Raw genomic sequence first — 23,410 nt, 5'->3', positions numbered from 1 at the left:
GTCAACTAATGACACATCTGAGCATTAAGACATAAAGACAGCTGAACACGGATACACAATTGTCGAGAACAGGGCAAAGTATCGTGGGAGAGACGTAATGAAATGAACAATCCTTGTGTTGTGATATCAAGATGTTTGACACGCAAATTTTTTTTTTTTTAGGGTCATTTTTATATCTATAATTTTAAGAAAATGACTCTCAAATGACCATCAATGAATTGAGATTTATGCACTTGCTTTTGATTTCAAAACTTTTTTGTGACTTAAGATCGACTTAACATTTACAGCGTCTTTGAAATTTGAATTATAAAAAAGATAGTTTTTTTTTTCAAATTTCAATTTTGGAAACGCTCATGCTTATTCATAAAAAAAGCATACTCTCCAAAACATCAGCCTATAGAGTACGGCGTGTTTATGCACATCAATTATAAAGGCACCACGCGGAACCACGTCCGCTCGACGAGCCGGCGAACATTCGGAGGTCAAGTCTTGGAAACGGCGCGTTCCATTTTCAAAAACTCATTTTCTGTTGTTTTTGACTTATGTACATTTCATAAGGTTACCTACGTGTTTAATGAGCTGTTATTAATATCAGTTCTGAGATAGGTAGTGTATTTTTGTCATACCTATTCTTCAAACTTATGTTTTAAAGTGCTCTTCCTCTTCAAACTTTTTAGAACTAAAAGTGTATTTACTATTTTATTTATTTTGTCTTCGTAAAAAATCAAATTATACCAAATTTTAAAACGGTAATGTAGGCAATACATAAAGCAATTAATTAGTCAAAAAATAAATACTTAACTCTTTATCATAATCGTAAATTACCATTATTGGTTTATACTTAATTTTATCTTAATTAGTGCATCAGATGTCATAATTCCACCGAATGCCTAAACGGCCTATTAAAATGGTTCGTTAACTATGCAAAATTTCGCGCGTAACACAAAACTTCTATCACAATTAGGCACCGCTAACCGGCTAAAAGCTGATAAAATCTAATAAAATACTAATAGAGGCTTTTGGAATAGTTTAAAAAAGACAAATTATTTCGTCACTCATACAAATTACAATAATCTGCCTCTTTTAGTTACGCGGCGGTTAAGTCATAAATCTTGTTCTTAATTTGAAATGTTCACTCGATTTATTTCTCTTTTTAATTGATACGTTTTTTTATTTTTTTGTTAGTGCAGTTATGTAGATTTACTTGCATGGTCGCGATGGGAAATGCAATTAGATTGCTTTTTTTAGATTTTTATTTGTCGATAAAAATGAAATTTTAATTTTGATGTTGCGATCAAAATTAAAATTTATAGGTCAAGTAGAATTTTATAGGTCAAGTAGAACATTGTGTACTCACTAACATCAAACATCTTTGAAAATCCCTCACTTATTTTATTTTTGATAGTTCGTGCATTATCTCGTTATATACCCTTTTCTCCGGGAAAGTAATGAAACAATTTTTGCGAAAAAAGAAGCAGAAGCAGTTGGTGCAAACTGCTTTTTTTTCGTCATCAGCCAACAGCATATCTATGTGAACTAGCCTCTAATACCATGCCATAGAGTACACACTTTACTTTTTCTTTGATGAACAGCATGACAACTATATACATAATACATACATATAGTCATAGTCACGTCTAGGTATATCCCTTGCGGGGTAGACAGACCCAGAAGTCTCGGAAGGCTGAAAGGCCACGTATAGCTTCATGATGGAATTGAGATTCAAATGGTGACAGGTTGCTAGCCCATCGCCTACAAGAGGAATCCGAAGTTTATTAGCGAATCACTTAGTCGCCTTTTACGACACCTATAGGACGATATAGACTGATTCTATTCTCAAGTGCCGTAAACCATACGGCATACGGCTGATATTCTATCACTTCTAACATTACGAAATTTACAAAGACAAATCCTCAAGAGAGTCATGGCCGTCTCTAATGAAATCATTCGCATGACATGCCTTATAGAATCATAATCAAAACAATAAATAAATTAATTAACTCCATGGTCCTTGAGTGGCCAGCGTATCATAATGCGCTACAATCAGTCATTCTTGAGAAACGGGTTTACATACAAACTTACGCACACAGATGTTTTGTTAGGGTTGCTTAGTTCAAATGCATTTAATTACCTGGTGCTTCCATGCTTGTCTGAAGAAACATAGTGCCAGTTGCTTTTGTTTCAAAGCAGAGAGTAAAAGTTATTCTAGGAAAATGCAAAGTCTAGTCAGACAACCTTTGAGGCAATGGCCGATATAGGCCTTCAGAAATAGAGACCGTGCCGTGCCGTGTGGTTCCCGGCCCCAAATAAAAAAAAGAAGGGGACCACTACGTCTCAAAAGGTCTCCCATGGATGTCGTAAAAGGCGACTAAAGGATATGCTTATCAACTTGGGATTTTTCTTTTAGGCGATGGGCTAGCAACCTGTCACTATTTGAATCTCAATTGTATCATTAAGCTAAACAGCTGAACGTGGCCTATCAGTCTCTTTAAGATTGTTGGCTCTGTCTACCCAGCAAGGGATATAGACGTGATAATATGTAGGTATGTATGTTGAAAAAGAGACAGATTATAAGGCATAAGCCACACAGCCATAAAAATAACTTCCTTTTCTTGATGCAAAATATGACTCTCAATTCTGTCATTGAGACATCCAGCCAAATGTAGCTTTAAATTTTTGTGACTGTTGGTTCTCCCATATATAAAAGATCAAGTCGTGGTATCTGTTTATATGTGCTGGGCTGTCGCCTAAAAGAAGATTCATAGTACATCGGTATATAAAGTAAGTACTTACATCAAGTAACAAGTAACAGTGACAAAATGTCGTGTAAAGTACTTGTTCACAGCACTCACACCAACGAGTCTTGATATGCATCGACCTACCAAGTAATTATATGTTTACAAACACAGCCGCTATGTGTAGGGAGGCAGTGATGGGACTTGTTCTATCGATGTTTCGTTTTACAGCTGATTAATAACGTCGTTATTTCGATTTCTACGATACTTTTGGTTAGGACTTCGCTTTCATGGGAAGTTAAGAGATTGACAATACTAATTTCTTTGTTACTATGTAGGTACCTATGTCTAGCATGAGAAGCTAGGTACTCATTACAAACAAAAACACAAATCTGTGGTTCATACTTTTTATCTTTATTACCTCGATGGCTTGAACATCGTTCTTCATTTGGCTGGGCCTAGGAGTACCTACGATACTATTCGTGGATGAAAAATACTTCCGTGATATGATTATGAGATTTCTCTAAAATTATGGAAACTCTTTATTAAGTTGATAAAGTTAATATTAAAGTAAAAAAAAATATTTATTTGTTATTAAGAAACAGTAATAATAATAAATTTCCAATTTAAAAATCGACAATATTAAACATATACATCACTAAAACCCGACTGGACGTTTCCCCTCACGTAGACAGACGGTATTATCAGAATAATGACAGATCTCAAGCCGAGCCGAGACCACGCTACGTGCGGCAAAAATACCGCAAGCAAATGCCATTCTAGTGACATTAATAAATCTTCCTGCAATTTTCAACCTTATTTGCAAAAGAAAAATAAAATATGAAAAATTTTAGTTACAACCACTTCTAGTGAGCCGAGCTCTAAATCAATGCGGCTTGGCGGTTATTTCAAAAATAGAACTTGCAAACTTTTTAAATTTCGATAATATCAGTTGAGATGAATACAAATATTTATTAGTAAAAAAATGTTGTGTTTTTAATTTTTTAATGACTAATCCCACGATTCTTAAAACCAATATGACACTTTAACATAAATTGCATTTGAAAAACAGATTATTTTGCAGAAAAACCACTTTTAATCGATACACAAGATTAATTAGATCGATATAAATTATAGTTTGTATCTTAGCTCATTAACCTTTAGCAAATGTTACTTGGCTGCATAACTCGTTTTTCCTAAGTCAAGTTTTATCCTAGGAATCCTTCAATGGTTTATAACTTTAGCTCACTTTAAGTATTTAAACCTCTTTGACTATAACAACAAAGGCATGTATATAACAATACTTTTTTGCTTACCTACTCAATTCCATTTATATACCTATTTATATTTTGACTATTGTGACATTTAGGTAAAAGGTCGTAGGTAAGAGCTATGAGAGATAATTTAAAAATCCATAGAATAACTGCAACCTTTATTATGACTTGTTTTACAATAGTTAAGATGGCGTGGGTTTACCTATAGACACGAGATCCAGCAACCCCTTAGAGGATAGCGAGCATCTTCACTTGGGTAGCGCTGACGTAGTCCAAAGGTAAGGCCCGGGGCTGACGCGACCGTTTTTGTAGGGCTCCCGAGCTGTAAAAAGGGTGCAGGGAAGACCGCAGCAGCGTGAAGTCACACATCTTTAAGCAATTTTGAAAGAAAGAAAGAAAAATATTTTATTAATATCACAAACTTAACTAAGTAATATTTAGTAAGTATTTAAATGAAATATCGTAGGGTAATTGGATATTTTTCATCTCAAAAAAATTTGAAATAACTCGATTGAAAAAGATATAATACCTAATCTAGCCGCTCTAATACCTATCAAGTATTTATTTTTCAAGAAGCCACAATGTTATACAAAACATACAAACATACTTCTAATTCCAACGTTATCTAATAACATCATCAATCATACATAGTACTAGGCGCCCATAAACACTCTAGAGGTTTTTTAAGATGTAATCATGTACCGCGGCCTTGTGAATCATGGCATTATAAATTACCTTTTGTTGACCAGTCTAATGGGATACTCCACCCCCTTCTGTTGTGTTCTATTTTGGAACAATGAGGGGGTTCCGTATACGCTAGCAGGGGTCTTAATTAATTGGACGATGAAATATGCGCCGATGGGTGTAGGTGCTGCCATCTTGTTAGTGTATCCAGATTTAGTCAGACTTGCTTTTATTAAAATATAATAATAATCTTTATCTTTAATAAAAATAATCTTAATTTTTATTAGGAAATTACTTAATTTTAATTAAAAATTTACTTTTACATACATACAAACATAATTTGATGAACGTTGCCTTTCAGTCTTTTGATGACTGTTGGCCCTGTCTTCCACGCAAGGGATATAGACGTGATTATATGTTATGTTCAGGAAGATAAATTCAGTAGATAATTCGTGAAGAGGTAACAAACAAACCAATAAACTTGCATTCACATTTATAACTTTAGTTAGGATTGGGATATACCTACTGCATGACATAAACATCAGTCATAATCGATCGATTCAATTGATTCATGCTATATCGTCAACATGACTGGGTCATTATGGTCATCCGACAGCTTCTCAAGGATTTAACGCATATCTTGCTAATATTATCGTCTATGGTTCAACAATTTCTTATTTATGGTCCAATGAACCATTGTTTATAAATTTGTCTATGGTCCAGCAATCTAGCATGTAAATTGACGTACATATTACATACATACATCTTATGCCTAACGAGGTAGACACAGCCTACAGTCTCAAAAAATCTGAAAGGTTTCATTCAGCTATATAGCACTGATATTCAAACAGGTAGCTTAATGCAATTTGGTGAACACCACAAGATGGCGGCTGACTACTTCTACTAATACATTACTAGCTGTGCCCGCGACTTCGTCCACGTAGAATAGTTATTTTGGGCATCATTGAAGCCCTCAAGGATGAATATTTTGCCCCGTTTTTTTTTTCACATTTTCCATTATTTCTTTGCTCCTTATAGTTGCAGCGTGATGTTATATAGCCTAAAGCATTCCTCGATAAATGGTCTAATCGACGCAAAAAGAATTTTTCAATTCTAACCTACTGGTTCTAAGTTCGCCCTAATTTTAAGAACTAACTATTCCTGAGATTATCGCGTTCAAACAAACATACAAACTCTTCAGCTTTATAATATTCAATTCTATCATTAAGCCAAACAGCTGAACGTGGCCATTCAGTCTTTTAAAGACTCTGGCTCTGTCTACCCCGTAAGGGACATAGACGTGACCATATGTATGTATATCTTTCCACCTAGCTCTATCAGAGGTTTTACAAGACCATGTTATCCCGGCATGATTTTTTATGTCATCGGACCGGCGAGTTAATTGTCTGCCAGTGTCTTTTTCCAGCTTTTGGTGAGAATAACTACTTTGACAAACACCCAAAGGTTGACTGGAAAAGATTGCATTAGCGATAAGTCCGCTTTTGTACAGTCTCTGTCTGTTTTGTGCTGTTTTGTATGTTTTACTCTTATGGTGCAATAAAGAGTTTTATATATCTGTCTGTGTATCTACTTTACTTAAAACTACTTGACCGAATTACAAAATCACTATAAATCTATTTTGAGATTTTCTTTTATAGGTTGGTAAATGAAATAAAAAAAAAATATTTATCATTAAGCTATATCTATACATACATACATAAAATCACGCCTCTTTCCCGGAGAGACTACCTCTTTCCACTTGCCACGATCTCTGCATACTATATATATACCTGAACTTTATTTCGGTCTTAACACTGTTGGCTCTATCTACCCTGTAAGGTTATCCGTTAAAGGACGTGGTATATGAACGTGGCCATTCAGTCATTAATACTGTAAACTTTCTCTACCCGTAAAGGATAAAGACGTGATTACATATTTATGTACGTATGTTAGTATTTTTTTTATTAGTTTTAAGTTATCCGATCCTTTCCATCGATATGAAAATTAGTTTAATCTGTACTTAAATGTCACTTTCTTTTCGTAAGTATTTATCAGCTTACCTACTAGCGAATAATAATTAAAAAAGTATCAAAATGTCAAAACACAATAAACCTGTCTTTTGTGTGATTATTAAAAGATGTATGTCTTTTGTATGATTATTAAAAGATGTATGTCTTTTGTATGGTAATATTTTAAATAAAACGTTCGAAGCCACCTGCTTATGTTATGCTAATTTTCTTAATAATTTATAGTCCCATATCAAAGATCTAGGTCTATTTCTAGATCAAAATATGTTATCATAAAATATTTCTAGACTGACAAAAGTTGTCTAGTAAACAATTTACATACTGATACTTAGGCAAACTTACCAACAGGTATGTCTTTAACATGCATATTACCACATCTTTACGCCTTACGGTGTAGACAGAGCTAATGGTCTAGTGGACTGAGAGGCCACGTTCAACTGTATGGCTCGATAGTGGAATTTAAATTGAGATAGTGACATGTTGCTAGCCCATCGCCTAAAAATACCCTAATTTATTGGTTCTTTTGCCTACGACAATAGTATGAAAAATATAGTAAATATAAGAAAAATAACAATGATTTTCATGTGTAATTTTTTTTTATAAAAACAAGTGACATTAACAATGAAAAATAAAATAGTCATTCAAAAATGGAATTCCCACCGAAAACCTTTTAAATTTGTAATTAAGGCCGAATCACACGTTGTACCATATTTTGACAGGAGAGAAGCATAGACAATATAAAAAATGTCACTGGCCGCCTGTAATTTTGGGCGCGGATTTTTCTCACGGCTCGAAAACCAGACAGCCGAAATCTAACGTTTGTGACTAATTCGAAAATAATTATGGCCGACTTCCGTCTCAAGAAAAACCACAATTGCGGCGTTGCGTGCCACATAGAAACAATGCCGCGGAAAAAATAAAATAAAAAATACAATGTACGTATTACATAGACGACAAACTTATTTTTTCATTCGATTCTTTAAGTTTTTATACAACGTGAACCTTATTTTTAAGCGCATAGGGATTATGACTGCATTTCCTGTTATTTCGTTTGCGCATTTGTTCTAGTCGGGAGAGGAAACTGGTAGCGGTTGTTAGATGCATAGAAGGCCATTGAAATAGATATTTTCTAGGAAAATTATGATCGTTGTAGTTTTCAAACAGATAATCCTTATAAAGATTTATATCTTTGCCTAGTCGTAGCAACGAACACAACTCCACTTAGGTGGCATAGACTAGAGAAGATGACGTCCGATTTTCTTTATCAAATTTACCGACGCCCTTGTCTGTCTGCTATCAAAAATCTTAATAAAATCAGTTTTTCGAGAAGCACTTAATAATCACCATAATATTAGTGCCGTGTGGTTCCCGGCACCAATGAAAAAAAGAATAGGACCACTCCATCTCTTTCCCATAGATGTCGTAAAAGGGGACTAAGGGATAGGCTTACAAAATTGGGATTCTTCTTTAGGCGATGGGCTAGCAACCTGTCACTATTTGAATCTCAATTCTATCATTAAGCCAAATAGCTGAACGTGGCCATTCAGTCATTTCAAGACTGTTGGCTCTGTCTACCCCGCAAGGGATATAGACGTGACCATATGTATGTATGTAATAATTAAATTAATTCGAAGATAATTAAACATGATGAAAAAGAAATGTTTATCGGCAAATAAAACAATACTTTCATTTTAAATAATGCCAATTACACAGAACACATCAAATAACACCCCTCATTTTCATCGGCGGTCACATATAAACAGACAAATCATTGACCCCTCAAAGGGCTGCAATTTTCCTCCGGTTACAAAATAATGAACTTTGTTACACGACCCTCGACGCACGATAGACTTAAAGGCATTATTCAATCTATTTTATTGCCATTAACATCCATATTATCACGTCTGTATCCCTTACGGAGTAGGCAGAGCCAACAATCTCGTAAATACTGTAAGGCCACGTTCAGCTGTTTGGCTTAATGGTAGAATTGAGATTCAAATAGTTACAGGTTGCTGGCCCATCGCCGGAAATAAGAATATCAAGTTCATAAGCCTATCCCTTAGTCGCCTTTTACGAAACCTATGGGAATGAAAGGGAGTGGTCCTATTCTTTTTTTTATTGGTGCCGGGAACCCACATCTATTTCATAACCATTAACATACGTATAATCACGTCTTTATGCAACAAATGAACGTGGCTTTTTAGTCTTTTCAAAGCTGGCTCTTACTACCCCGTAAAGGATGAATATGTGATTATATGTATAAAAGTCTTATAGTATTATTCACCTATTCGATGAAATTAATCATAAAATAATACTTCCAATGCCTAATAGACAGATGCTAAAACTAATTTATTGAGATAAAAATCAGCTATCTCCCGTCTCCATGGAGACACCCCACAGGGCTGTCGCTAGCCAGTAATTACAATTAGTGGCCTTGTTTTGACAACCCTTGTTATTTAGTAGGGGTGTTCCTTTGATCAAATTATGGACCATTCATGGGGATTTTAAATTATTTTATTGGCGTCAACAAGTTTTCTTATTATTGATTTGATTTGGGAATTGATCAAAATCGAAATTTAAATAAATTGTGAACTTCTTTTTGGGGATATAATTAGTTTTTTTTTTTTTAATAAACTTGGGATTCTCTTTTAGGCGATGGCCAGCAACCTGTCAATATTTGAATCTCAATTCCATCACTAAGCCATACAGCTGAACATGGTTTTTCAGTATTTTCAACACTGTCCGCTCTGTCCAACCCGCAAGGTATTAAGACGTAATTATTTATATGTATGTATTTAGTACCCGAAACCGCCGAGCTTGCATGAAGAGAGTTATGAATGTGGATGAAGCGAAGGAAGTATGCAGAGATCGTGGCAAGTGGAAAGAGGTAGTCTCTGCCTACTCCTCCGGGAAAGAGGCGTGATTTTATGTATGTATGTATTCGCAAACCAACTAAAAAACTAGCAACTAAAGTACAAATCCCCGTATTCGTACGCGAGACGGCTTCAAAACTGCGTCGGCGCATATAAAGACATTTCACGAGTTCCCAGCAGTTTTCACCGACTGCAAAAAAGGCTGGGTGCGGTTTTTACCCGAGACATCATTCGGGGAACGCCACGGTGAGTGGTTTTGCGATCCACGCGATTTGTTATCGAATGTTTCAACGATTCTACTTTTACTTTTAGTTGTAACGTGTGCTATTTTTTTTTTTTTTGCGTTTTAGACGTGTCTGAATATGGATTGGGCGTTTCTCTTGTACACAATAGAAAGTAATTTTTATATGGTTACTAGAGATTACCTGCAGCTTCGCCCGCGTGAGGACATCTACAAAAAGCGACGAGTTTAACGTTATCTACAAAAAAGCAACATAATTAGCAGCATCGCAACAAACAACCAATTACAATAACAAACGCTACTTACAAAATGCAACGAATTTAACGCCACCTACAAAACAAAACAGGTAATTTGAAATGACCGCGGGTAATTTGTACCAGGACGAGAAATACCCTATGTCCTTCTTCAGACTCTTTTTTTTTATATAAACGTAATATTTCTACAAGATTAATTCAGTAGAAAACTCGTGAAGAGGTAACAAGCAAACAAACATTTATAATATGTATTAGTTGGGATTGGAATGGATTGAGTGTTTTGGTTTTTGTAATAACTCAGTATCCAACACTCAAATCTTGAATCTAAGACAATTTCGACATCTCTGACCTTTCATTTGATATCCATATTAAGGGAGTCGTCACAAAATTAACATCCGCCATTTTGTCACGGCGACCATTTTGTACCGCGATTTCCATCAGGCATAGCTAAGTACACTCCCGACTAGTACACTTTAAAAAAAACGGTTCATCCTTTCTAGATTCGCCACAGACTGTTACAAACATACCTATAACACCCCGTCATTTTTTCATATGCATTTAAAATAACGATCATCACCAAAATCGAAATGACATACATACATACATTAATCACGCCTCTTTCCCTGAGGGGTAGGCAGAGACCACATCTCTCCAGTTGCCACGATCCCTGCACACCTCTTTCGCTTCATCCACATTCATAAATCGAAATGACGCACGTCACTATTGTCGAGAGTTGCGAATCAATTCATAATAAAAACTCAGTCAAGGTGTTTGTCTGTCCGTCCTCTGAATAATTCAGTGTCCGCGGTACTAACCGTGTCTTTTTTGATAAAAACCGTCACCTTTCGTATAATTTCATCGTTTTGTTCACGAAACGAATAATATTATTGGTTCGTCATATTTTTCTTGTGGATTTTTTGCCATTTGTTTTTCTTTTTTCAGTGTTATAAATCAATTTTATAAACTTATAAATATTTAAGTGCCGTGTGGTTCCAGGCACCAATAAAAAAAAGAATAGGACCACTCCACCTTGTTCCCATGGATGTCGTAAAAGGTGACTAAGGGATAGGCTTAAAAATTTGGGATTCTTCACGTAGGCGATGGGCTAGCAATCTATCATTATTTGAATATCAATTCGATCATAAAGCCACACAGCTGAACGTGGCCCTACAGTCTTTTTAAGACTATTGGCTCTGTCTACCTCGCAAGGGATATAGACGTGATTATATGTATGTATGTTATGAGGACAATGTAAGTATATAATATGAGTGACAAACACACTTCATTCCGAAGAAATAGAGTTTCCGTGACATTTTCGATAAACGTGTAAAGAACACAAGCGGAGCCGCAGACAAAACCTAGTGGCACCTAGTGTCATTTTACGCATAGTCGTGTCGTTAACAAAATCACACTATAAATTACAATACTTGTTAGTGCCGCCAAAAGTCGATAAAAAATAAATATCGATAGTCGATACGACATTAATTCTAGCGAGCAATGTTGGAATTCACTTGCGTTTCTAGGAAAAATGTTCTTGGTGATTTATATTATGCGTAATTGTGTGCTTGTATGATTGTTTATTATCTCTTTATGTCATAGACATAGATCGAGCTAGATCTCGTGACTTTGTATTTTAAAAGGGTAAAAAATAAAAGGAGCTTTAAATTGATGGGGTTGCTTTATGTACATATACTAGCTTTCGCATGAAATGTATCCTATCTCCTTCTCAGAATTTTTCACCATATATGTATACCTATACTAAAATACATGGAGATTGGGTCAGTGATTTCGACGTGAAAAACAGATAAATAGACAAACTTTCACAATATTTTATAAGTATGAATTATTATGGCCATTTGATTCCCAATCTTTATTTATTTATTTATTTCAGAAGCTTAATTCTATCTTTACAGTTTGCACCAATGCGATAGAGAAGCAAATCTTACAGACACCTATCAATTTTACTACCTTAAAATTAAATTATTTGACATAAAATAATTAGTTCTGATACATACTTTTTATCGGTGTGATTATTGATATGTCTCACTGCATCCGAGTGTCCAAATAAATTTATTATTATATCTAATAAAATTATTTGAACATAAATTTTTTTTCAAGTACTTGCTGCACATTATTTACCATCTTTTTCATATTTTTTTTTATTAAAATAACACCCGTTTTTAGTAAACTCAAGTTTTCCAGTCAAGGCTCAAGACGACATACATATTTGTGTCATATTGGACAGAGAAAAACATAGAGATGGTTGTAGTACGAGCAACAGCAAAGGAAATGAGTATTTTTATATAAAAAACAAACATACATACAAACGTATGATCTCGTCTATATTCCATGGGGGATAGACAGAGCCAACAGTCTTAAATAGACTGATAGGCCACGTTCAGCTGTTTGGCTTAATGATAGAATTGAGATTCAAATAGTGACAGGTTGCTAGCATGTCGCCTAAAAGCAGAATCCCAAGTTTATAAGCCTACCCCTTAGTCGACTTTACGACATCCATGGGAAAGAGATGGAGTGCTCCTATTTTTCCTAATGGTGCCGGGAACCACACGGCACAAGTAAGTACTTATTTACTTGAAACAAATATGGAAACTCATAGTTCGGTTCTAAAAAATGAGGTGACGACGACATTGTCCTGCGTCCAGTGCCCAAAAAAAAAAAGAAAAAAAAAATAGAGTCCACTCCACATCACTCAGTGTCCGTACAAACATGCAGTCTTGAGGCTACCGTTTTTTTTTTAAAGAACCGCTTTATGCGCCATTGAGCGCACATTAATATTAATACGTTTTTAATTAATTATTTATTTATACTTCGCCATTCACAGATTGAGTTGTCCGATTGATACCGAATGAGTTTGTTACGCGATGTTTAGACGTGAATGAGACTAATTTTATTTGGATCGCATTTTAATTTTATGATAGGTGCTTTAGATGTTATAAAAACGTTTTATCTTCGTAAAAAAGGATCGCGCAAATTAATTACACAATTTTAAAATAGATTCGTATAAATATACATTTGACAGAAATATGTCATTTCAAAACTTTTGAAATATCAATTGTTAAAATTCAAGAATTTAATGTTATAGACATTTTATAGGTAACAAATTATTATTAAACAATTATTAATAGCTTTGCGAGACCATAACAAATTCTTTGACAATTATAACACACAGCACATCATTTTATTACTTCAAAACATTATACCTTGTTAAGATTGAAGTGTCTAGTTTACATAATAAATTAGCTGAATTGAAGACTTGTCACATTGTATGGTTATCAAATAAAATCTGGATAATTATCTTTTTATTGGCTAATTTAATTCACGACTTTATCTCTTCTAGATATATAATCAAGCCTCTTTCCCGGAAGGCTAGACAGAGACTACATATTTCCACTTTCCACGTTCTCTGCATACCTACTTAATTCTCTATTACCGCATTCACTTATCATATTTTAGATAATGTAAGATATTTAATTTATTACTTATTGCATAAATTTAAAATAATAAAGACTTACATATACGTGAACAATCTAGTTTTACACAAAAATGCAAATTAAACTTTACACGACTTTGTAGTTCAGCTTGAATATTAAATATATTTTTTTACATTAGTAACAACGGTTTGTAATTTGCATACTACATTTTTTATAGTTATCAGTATGTGGCTTGCAACTATGTATTTACGTATATCTAAATTACATACGCTCCGCCAATGAGGCTTGAACGAGTGGACTTCTTATTGATTGACTAGCTATAACTCATTGTGAGAACAATTATAATTTCAGTTGACTGCATTTAGATGCTTACAAAGTGGGAAAAATGTTTATTTTTTTATAATTTTTTTTTATTAGCTCATGTTTTCTGTGAAATAATTTGAATGGTGTATTTTTGCTTTCATACATTTTAATGCAAAGGAAATATTTAATATAAAGAGGTATTTTAAAAGCTGAGATTTAACTTTTCCTTGTTGTTATTACCTACTAATACCTCCATTTTTTTTGTATACCAGCACTTAAATATGGTTAATTTCTAGATGCTGTATAAAATATATTGACTTAAAAATCAAATCAAAATACTCAAGTATTGAATTTTGATTTAACTTTTAAGTCGAGATCTTTTAATTGACGGTTATCGAACATTCAAATGTTTGATAACCGTCTCAACTCAAAAACATAAAACAACCTTTAATCAAATATTGCAATTACTAAACATGATGCTATACAGCATAACCCCGTTCCTCGTCGCGAAATACACAAGTTGGTTCTCGGTGTTATGCGACGTATTCACGACATCCCTTTGTGCCGCCGCGGGCATACCGCGCGCTGGGCCGCGTGTGTTGCATAGCTGCTGCCTTGACGGATGACGCGGCTGTGCACTAGGCCTTATATTCTTTTTTTAAACTTAAAAAAAAAAAAGTTTTCATTCTGTAACCAAAAAAAAATTATATTAGTTAATACTTTTTCTGGATTGAAATTTAATCATTATGTGATTTAAATGTTTATATATTTATGAAAACTTTGTTGAACAAACTGTTTGATACAATGAGCGGACTTAATGCCAAAAGTATTATCTGGCAGTCAACCTTTGGGTTAAGCAGATAAATTAAGTTTTTGCATAAAAAAATACATACATATATTCTTTTACCACAATTTTTAAAAATACGATTGGTAGGTATATTTAAAAAAGATATATAAACAAATCATTTCATTTTTAAATATTACCCATACTTAAAACAAAGCCTTCTGAGTAATGTTCGTACCTCAACATCCTTCAAGAATACAGTACCTACCTACAAGAAGACTCGCCGACCTTATAAAAAAACTTTTCTACAAAAAAAACTTTTATTATACCTACGAACTATATTAAAAAAAAAAACAGAAAAACTTCAATACTAAACTTCGCTTCTAAGTAACGTCCGGGCGTCGTCATCCGTCAAGCCTGCAAGTATGCAGCCCAAGCAGGCTCCGGCTACCGAGGTATGTACAGCGGCAGCACAAAGAGCCGCGAGTTAATATATATATATACAGGGTGACTTGAAATTCAACTGCATTAATTTAACTGTTAAGAGTACTCATCTAAAGGATATTTAAAAACGTTAAAAGAAAAATATCGGTTCATATTTAAGAAAGTACGAAAAAAAATAAAAGTATCAAAATCCACGATCCTAAATATGTAATAGCACCACGGCCGTCGGAAAAGCGACGCGTAAGATTCAGAGGTCAACGACACAATTCAGCTGAGCGATCTCGACAAATCTGTACTTTACTTGATCTTGATACTAGAAAAAAATTGGCTCAAACGGCTCAGAAGCATGGGTATAGTCTATGTTTAAAAGGATGCAGTAGTTTTAAATGTCACCCTGTATATAGTGAAACAGTGGAATTAGTACGTCTGTACATTCAATATATAAAAGAGGATACTGACTGGCTAATATTAATTGCCAAAACCACTGGGTAGGTCGAAATATTTGAAGTTTGTCGCGTAGGTTCCATATGTGGTCTAGGGGTGTCTAAGAGAATTACACGTGTATATAAAAACCGCTATCTTACTTATATAAAGAAAATAAATGTTCTCAATAAATGAACAAGAAAATTACATTCGAATTAATCCAAACAATCAAATCTAAATAAAACAAATTCATAATACATTCATTTCATACAACTCTCTTATATTTCTGGCGGCTACTACAAATACTCAGATATAAAAAAAATTATATATGTACTTACAATATAAAATAGTTAGTAATTTCGCAAATACCACACGACAGGTCTGCGTGACAAGCCGAGCGGCCTGGGGGAACAATTCTGATGCGGTCAAACCATATGTCGACATAATGTCTTTTATTTTCACAACTGTTTTACGCAGTGCACCAATATTTCGGTTTTCCAACCGCATTTTTCTGTTATTCTTGTATTATTACTTTTGACTACACGAAAAGGTTATATTCATTATTAAATTTATATAAATACGTAGGTATATCCTTATAATATATTGCGTAAAAATAAGCTAATTTAATTAGATATTGTAGTTATAAAATGTCTACCGAGGTCGAATGATTCATCAGAAATTTCGAAATATTCATTGTCAATAAAAAAAATTGAAATATTCATAAAAGATAAAATCACAATAATTTTTTTTTGTGTATGAGTTGTCACCGACATATTATATTTTCCATTCAAGTTACACGTCCGAATGTATTCATTTACCAATCATACGAACCGGCAGACCATAAATTGTCATCTACAAAAGAATATTTCGACAATATTTACTACAGGTCATGTTTTTGTTAAAAAAAATGTATTGTTATTTGATAATCATGTGAACGATCTTTCGTAGCAGCAAATTGCATTTTATATTTGTAAAAAACATACTTTTAACGTTGATAAATTCTAATGTCACCGAAAATTGTCGTCCTTGTAAATATTTTCAATATAAATACTAGTGGTAAGCTCTGGTTTCGTTTGTTCGGAATATTAACACGTTTTGAAGTCTATGGCATCATTATTTTTCTCCATAAGTAACTCCAAGTTAAATCCCCAGTGTTTTCGATTCAGTGCCAGGAATCCATTATGTAACTTAGTTGGCATAAGGAAGTTACTGATTTTCACTGTCGGCTGACTTCCAAAAGCCAGTGGATAGACCCATATCAAATTAAAATAGAATTAACTACAGGGTAGACAGAGGTAACAGTCTCAAAAAGACTGAAAGGCCACGTTCAGCTGTATGTAACTGTGATGATAGTATGACTAGTATTTCTACTGTAATTCAAGTTAAAGTCAAACAATTGTTCATTTCTTTACTCACAAATCGTCCACACAAACAAAACAAACCAATTACAAGAAAATGGAAAGCTGAAACATTATCGGAGCTTTAAGCTAAGTGAATTAAGTATAGATACGACGGGTTAAGTTATCGTGTCCTATGACCCAGCTAATCGTGGTGGGGTGAACGGTGGTGGGAGAATAGTGACGGTAATAAAAGAAATTTGTCGATATCGATATAATTCGATATTTGTATGACGGATAAGAGTAGAATTATTCTCATAGAATGTTTAATGTTATTTTTTTCTTTTTAAAATCTTATACAAATGCTGTTATGTATATATAATCTAGGCTGGGTATATTTTTGTTGTATGAAATTAAATGTGCGCTATTCAATATGTAGCTGAAAAATATTGAATAGCGCACATTTAATTTTCTTTCTTTTTTAGGTCTTTTCTTAATTATCGGTGCATAATGAAATTAAATTTAATTGTAATCAATAAATCCATTGGCTACTAAACCGCTTTAATAAAATTTGGCACAACTAGACTTCAGAAGTATCTTATCATAGACTATTTCTTTTTTCTTGTTGTCATTTCAGTCTCATTCGGCTATCTTCATTTCTGGAAATTCCCACAAGATCGAAGGTGCAGGCAAAAGCTAGCTATATTTACGTTATACTTAATGTCTACAAAAATAAATATCACCATTACGCCTACATTGCCAATATTTAATGTCAGGCATCTCGCCAGCCTGTTTTCAATCACACGTCCATTATAACGAATACTTATCAATAATGTCGCCAATTAGTTTGTATAGTGCCTGTGTCATTATAATTAAGTTTTTCACACATTTAATTGACTTAAATGGTAGGTTTATAATTTTCTTATACGCAGGAGGGCCAACTAAAATATTATTTAAAAAAAAATCTACGTATGTAACCGGACCAAAATAAAAAATGAAATTATTTTTTCAAAATCAAATACCAAGTACCAATACCAATTCCAAGTATAAATTCAGGTGTAAATAAAAGTAACTATAATGTGTTGGTTTTGTCTAAAGAAAAAACATGCACATCTTCAGCAATAAGTGTAAATTAAATACATATATCTTAATTGGCCCGATGTCATAAAGCTAATTTAACAACTTTTCGAGTATGTAGTACGGTACCAAGGTCGTAAGTTTACAAATTACATGAAATCTCATTCACTTTGTACCTTAATTGACTACAAATGGTGTCGTTATGGCCTTATTAAATAACCTGTCAGTCTTGCTTTATAATATGTCACTTTCGGTGATCATTAAGGGTACCATCCACTGCTTAAGAACAGGTTTCGCGAACATCGGACTATCTTAGCTTAAATTGCTATGCTATATTGGATGGCGTTCCTGATATATCTTAATTTTAATTTTAAATATTCATTGAGATGGAATTATATTGTTTTGTATTTTTTTTTTCATATAAAGTTACAATTACACTCTATCTTGAAAATCTAAGATTACAATGAGTAGGCTTGAACTATGTAAATTCTCTATAGTCGCAAGAAAGTGAATAACAATGATAATAAAAATGAATTACAAAGGGAATAGTTATTTTTGAATTTGAATTTAATAGTAATTTGAAATAGCTTTGAATAATAATTAATATCACATACGAAACTGTTATAGTCTTAAATACAAGTAGGCAATGGAAAACAACCTTAAAGTATTTCGATTCTTTATTTCTGGTGTCAATTGACATGAATTGTTTGAGTAAAACTTATTCGATGTCCTTATCGATTCTGATAGCAATCTTGCAATGCTTATTGGATTTTTAATGTTCTTTTGTAATGGAACTGTTTGAAAAACAAGTAACTGAAATGTTTTTCTGTGAAAATATTTACCGGTGTCGAATAAATAAATAAATATGCATCATCAGCCCTCGCAATATGCCGCCATGTTTCGGCAACAAATTTTCACTCAATACATCGTAGTTTTGTTTGTTATAATAGTGATAATATTTAATTTTATTAAGTATAGTTTCTTTATATTTTATTATTTTTAGAATAGTTAAGAATAACAACAAATTCAATTGTATAAAGCCATATATTTTTTTTAAAGGTCGATAAAGCTTTTTTGCAGTTTGTTACCGCTTCTTCTGCACTGACGCCTTGGAAGCGGCAGTAAACTTAGTTTTTAAGTAATTTATTTGACGTCAACCAAGTTGTTAAACCATACGACAATTATTAAGCGATATAATAGTATCCTATAATAATGAATAAAAAATTTTGAATTTTTTTTGAATTTTTTTTTATCGATACTTTCTAAAATAGTTGTCCCCGCACTACCATAACGGTGTAGTAACGGCAAAGTCACCCTCTGGCTCCTCCTCTATCCACCCCACATATACATATAGGTACACCAGGCGTTGCGTGGGACGATACCTACGTGTAGCGACTTTTTATTTTTGATAAATTTTATACAGCTAAACAAAGAACCGTAAAAATTGGAACTAAATGAAATTTTTAAAATTATGAAAATATGATAAAATAAAACTGAAAGCCAGATTATTCTCTACAATAAAATAATAATAATATTATATATCTATTACATAAATTTCTCGCCAATTTAATTATTACCCGACAAATAACTTTAATAACGGGAAGTGTGTGTTTGTTTATAAATTATATTCTATAGGAAATAAAAATATACACATTCTGTCGGTGTTTCCCCTAAAAAAAATATTTTGCTAAAATTAATTTTTATTACTGTTATTTTTCTGCCGCTTTGCAAAGTACAAGATGGTAACCGCAGCTCCGTCCGCATTGAAATTACGCCCCCGTTTACCCGTCCCATGTGAATTTCTAGAAAAAAATTCTACTGTTGGTATATTCATTGTGCCGCATTGTCGTTTATTCGCCACACGAAAATTACAAATCTTTTTTCCTTATCATATGAGTATACAGATATTTATTTATTTCAACATAACTAAAATTAAAAATCTTAAACGCTAAAAAAAAATTTTTTTCTTTGTCCACCAGGTCAAAATTTGGTTTCAAAATCGGCGCAGCAAGTACAAGAAGATGATGAAGGCGGCGCAGGTGGGGGCGCAGCCCCCGAGCCTCGGCCTTCCACCTGGCTCTCCTCCGAGCAATAACCAATTATTACATGGTAAGTAATTTCGCTAGAATATTTTTTAATTTTTTTTTATGTTATGACGATCAATTTTTTTTTTAAGTTTTTATTTTTTAATTTTACCGCAATTAGGGGTAACGTTTAATTTAATTTATCCAATAAAATGAAGTCCTTTTGACTTTATCAGAGTCAACAGCCACAAAAAGACTTAAAGCCGACGTTCATGATGGCATTTAGGTTGAGTTAGTGACAGGATGCTATCCCATTGCTACAAATGAATAACCCCAAGTTTTCGCTTGTAGAATCTGCATGTCAAGAAAAGCAGTTGACACATGATAAGAATTATTTTTTCGCTATTATTCTTATTTTCGGCAGTGCCGTGTGGTTCCCGGCACCAATACAAAAAAGAATAGGATCACTCTATCTCTTTCCCATGAATATCGTAAAAGGCGACTAAGGGATAGGCTAACAAAATTGGGATTCTTTTTAAGGCGATGGGTTAGCAACCTGTCACTATTTGAATCTCAATTCTATCATGAAGCCAAACAGCTGAACGTGGCCATTCAGTCTTTCCAAGACTGTTGGCTCTGTCTACCCAGCAAGTGATATAGATGTGACCATATGTATGTAAATCTTAATAAGTAATCTCTCATTGTTCCCCACAGGTGGCGGCGGCAGCTCAAGTGGTTCACAGCATTCTCCATCAGCGTACCAAGGGGGGCCTGCGCAGGCGCACTCGCCGACGCCCAGCTCGACCCCGGTGTCCGAACTGTCCCCCGGACTGTCCCCAACTGGCACCCCGTGGGACGTGAAGCAGCCCCCTCAGCCGTCGTGGGACGTAAAGGTCGGATATGTAAGAGAATATTTTTTTTTTGTTTTTTTTTTTTTTTGGTTATCTACATGTTAAAGTTTTTATTGTTTAGTCAGCTGCTTTAATACAGCTACTGGAAGAAATGTTCCTTTTCAAATACTTGTCTTTAAAAATATCTTAAAGAAAATTAACTGATAAATTTACAAAATTCATTACTCATTTGTAAACAACAACACAAGTACAAAATGATCTCAGAACTTATATGTAGCATTTTCAAGATTATGAATTTTTTCACGCACTGTTTAAATGATACGTAAACTTTTTGATAACAAGTTTTACTTATTAACTAATTAAGTTATAAAATTAATTTTTAAATTCCTACGTCTTATGCAAACAGATTCAAAACCACATAGGTACCTATTAAATTTACTCAAGAACTACTCGTTTAAAGAATTGCAAATAATAAACTTTAAACCATTGTTAAAAATGACTTAAGTCTATTACAATTAGGATATACATATATTTTTTATGCCTTAAATAAATTTTAATTGTATTATATATAGAAGAACATCAAAATGAACACACACTGTCGTTTCAGCCCACAGCGGGGCGCTCGCCCGACGGCACCTCGTGTGACGTGAAGCCTCCGCACCAGCAGTCGTGGGACCCGAGGGTCGGATATGTAAGACTCATTTAAATATATTAATATACTAGCTGTAGCCCGCGACTTCGTCCGCGTAGCCCACACTAAAAATGACGAAGTTTCATACATACTTGCAACCCCTATTTCACTCCCTTAGGAATAGAATTTTCAAAAATCCTTTCTTAGTGGATCCCTCCTAATTAAAATCTACCTTCCTGCCAAATTTCATCTTTATTGGCTCAGTAGATTTCGAGATTTCGTGATTCCTAAGTGAGTGTTTTTCGCTTTTATATATATAGATGATAGGTATTTTTTTCGTTTCATAATAATATGTAACAAAATTAAGATTAAAAATATTAATTAAAATAAGAGACAAATACTGTAGAATTAAACGTAAAAATTATGATATGATATTTTTTCGATTTATAATAATAATATGTAACAAAATTAAAATTACAAATGTTTATTAAAATGAGAGAATAAACTGTAGAATAAAATGTGAAAATTATGTCGGTACTTAGTCCTACTAGTTACTAATGATATTTTATTGATTTACAAACTTTTATCTGGTTATTAGAATGTTTTGGTTACATTTAATTAATTTTGGAATATTTTTGGAACATACAGACCGCAACAATTATGTCTTTAAATTAAATGATAGAGAAATAAAAAACATTCGACTATTACCCATTTTACTTTACTTGACTCAGTAAGCCAGTGCTTTATTAATTACGGTAAAGTAATTACACAACAGAAAAAAGAAGTATTTACATATTTTAGTTGAATAATGGCAAACTATCTATATTAACTTATTTCATGAACTTTCTCATTATATAACTCAGAAAAAAATTAGATTTATACTAGGTTATTTGATCATGCCATCATCAGTGCCGTGTGGTTCCCGGCACCAATACAAAAAAGAATAGGACCACTCCATCTCTTTCCCATGGATGTCGTAAAAGGCGACTAAGGGATAGGCTTACAAACTTGAGATTCTTTTTTTTAGGCGATAGGCTAGCAACTTGTCACTATTCGAATCTCAATTCTATCTTAAAGCCAAATAGCTGAACGTGGCCTATCAGTCCGCTCAGGACTGTTGGCTCTGTCTACCCCGCAAGGGATATAGACGTGATTATATGTATGTATGTATGTATGTTATTTGATCATTTTACCACCTACTATTTACTTAGTTCAAATTCTGCATAAAGTTTTCAATTTATTTGTTTCTTTCAAAATATCGACTCACATTTATGACATTCGAATGAAAATAAGCTTCAAAAATCATTTAGTCGCGTGTCGCGTGCCAGAGCAATATGAATACAATATATTCCTTTTAGGATATTAGAGGGTGAGGCGGTCGGTTGCCACACCTATCCTTGATTAATAACAGCGGGTACTGTATTTATTCTAAAAATGTATTTTTTCTTTTGACTTTTTTACATATAAGGTTATTAAATTTGAGAAAGGCTCATTGAAATATTTTTATTGATACATAAAATAAGAATAAAGGTTTTTATTTGGAAAACTGTAGGAGTATCATAGTACATGCCAACACTATCGTCAAAATAATGTTTTAAGTACACAATTTTTTTTAAATTAGGTACATTCTAAAAACTACGAAAATTTAATAATAATGAACAGATTTAAATAGAAATTTTCATATATCCATGATCGAAATGTGAAAATAAAAAAAATATTAATTTAGTAATATAAACTTGTAATGAAATTAATATAATTTTTTTCTAAAGTTTCCTTTTTATGAACAGGGCGCGCCGCCCGGCCCTTGGGATATGAAGGGCGCGCACGCAGCGCATCCCCTACACCACCAGGGGGCGCCCCAGCCTCACCCCCCGTACGTGCCGCAGTACTCGTGGTACCAGACAGACACCAACCCTGGACTATTGACGTGAGTACCTTTATTTTTATTTAAGAATTTTTTTAAGCTCTTAGTTCTATTTTTTTTTTTTTGTAATTC

The 23,410-nt window shown here is 33.6% G+C and overlaps 1 protein-coding gene across 1 annotated transcript in view; it reads left to right on the top strand.

Annotated features, from left to right (window-relative positions):
* The window catches only part of LOC106129485 (homeotic protein distal-less), a 72,514-nt gene that overhangs the window by 48,678 nt on the left and 426 nt on the right, over positions 1 to 23,410 (top strand). Inside the window, exons 3-6 of the mRNA XM_013328056.2 lie at positions 19,888 to 20,017; positions 20,647 to 20,834; positions 21,391 to 21,474; positions 23,202 to 23,341. Coding sequence (XP_013183510.1) covers positions 19,888 to 20,017; positions 20,647 to 20,834; positions 21,391 to 21,474; positions 23,202 to 23,341 — 542 coding nt within the window. The remainder of the gene's footprint in view (positions 1 to 19,887; positions 20,018 to 20,646; positions 20,835 to 21,390; positions 21,475 to 23,201; positions 23,342 to 23,410) is intronic.

The sequence above is a fragment of the Amyelois transitella genome, chromosome 29 (assembly GCF_032362555.1).
Source record: "Amyelois transitella isolate CPQ chromosome 29, ilAmyTran1.1, whole genome shotgun sequence".
Classification (NCBI taxonomy): domain Eukaryota; kingdom Metazoa; phylum Arthropoda; class Insecta; order Lepidoptera; family Pyralidae; genus Amyelois; species Amyelois transitella.
This window is presented reverse-complemented; position numbering and strand designations above follow the sequence as displayed.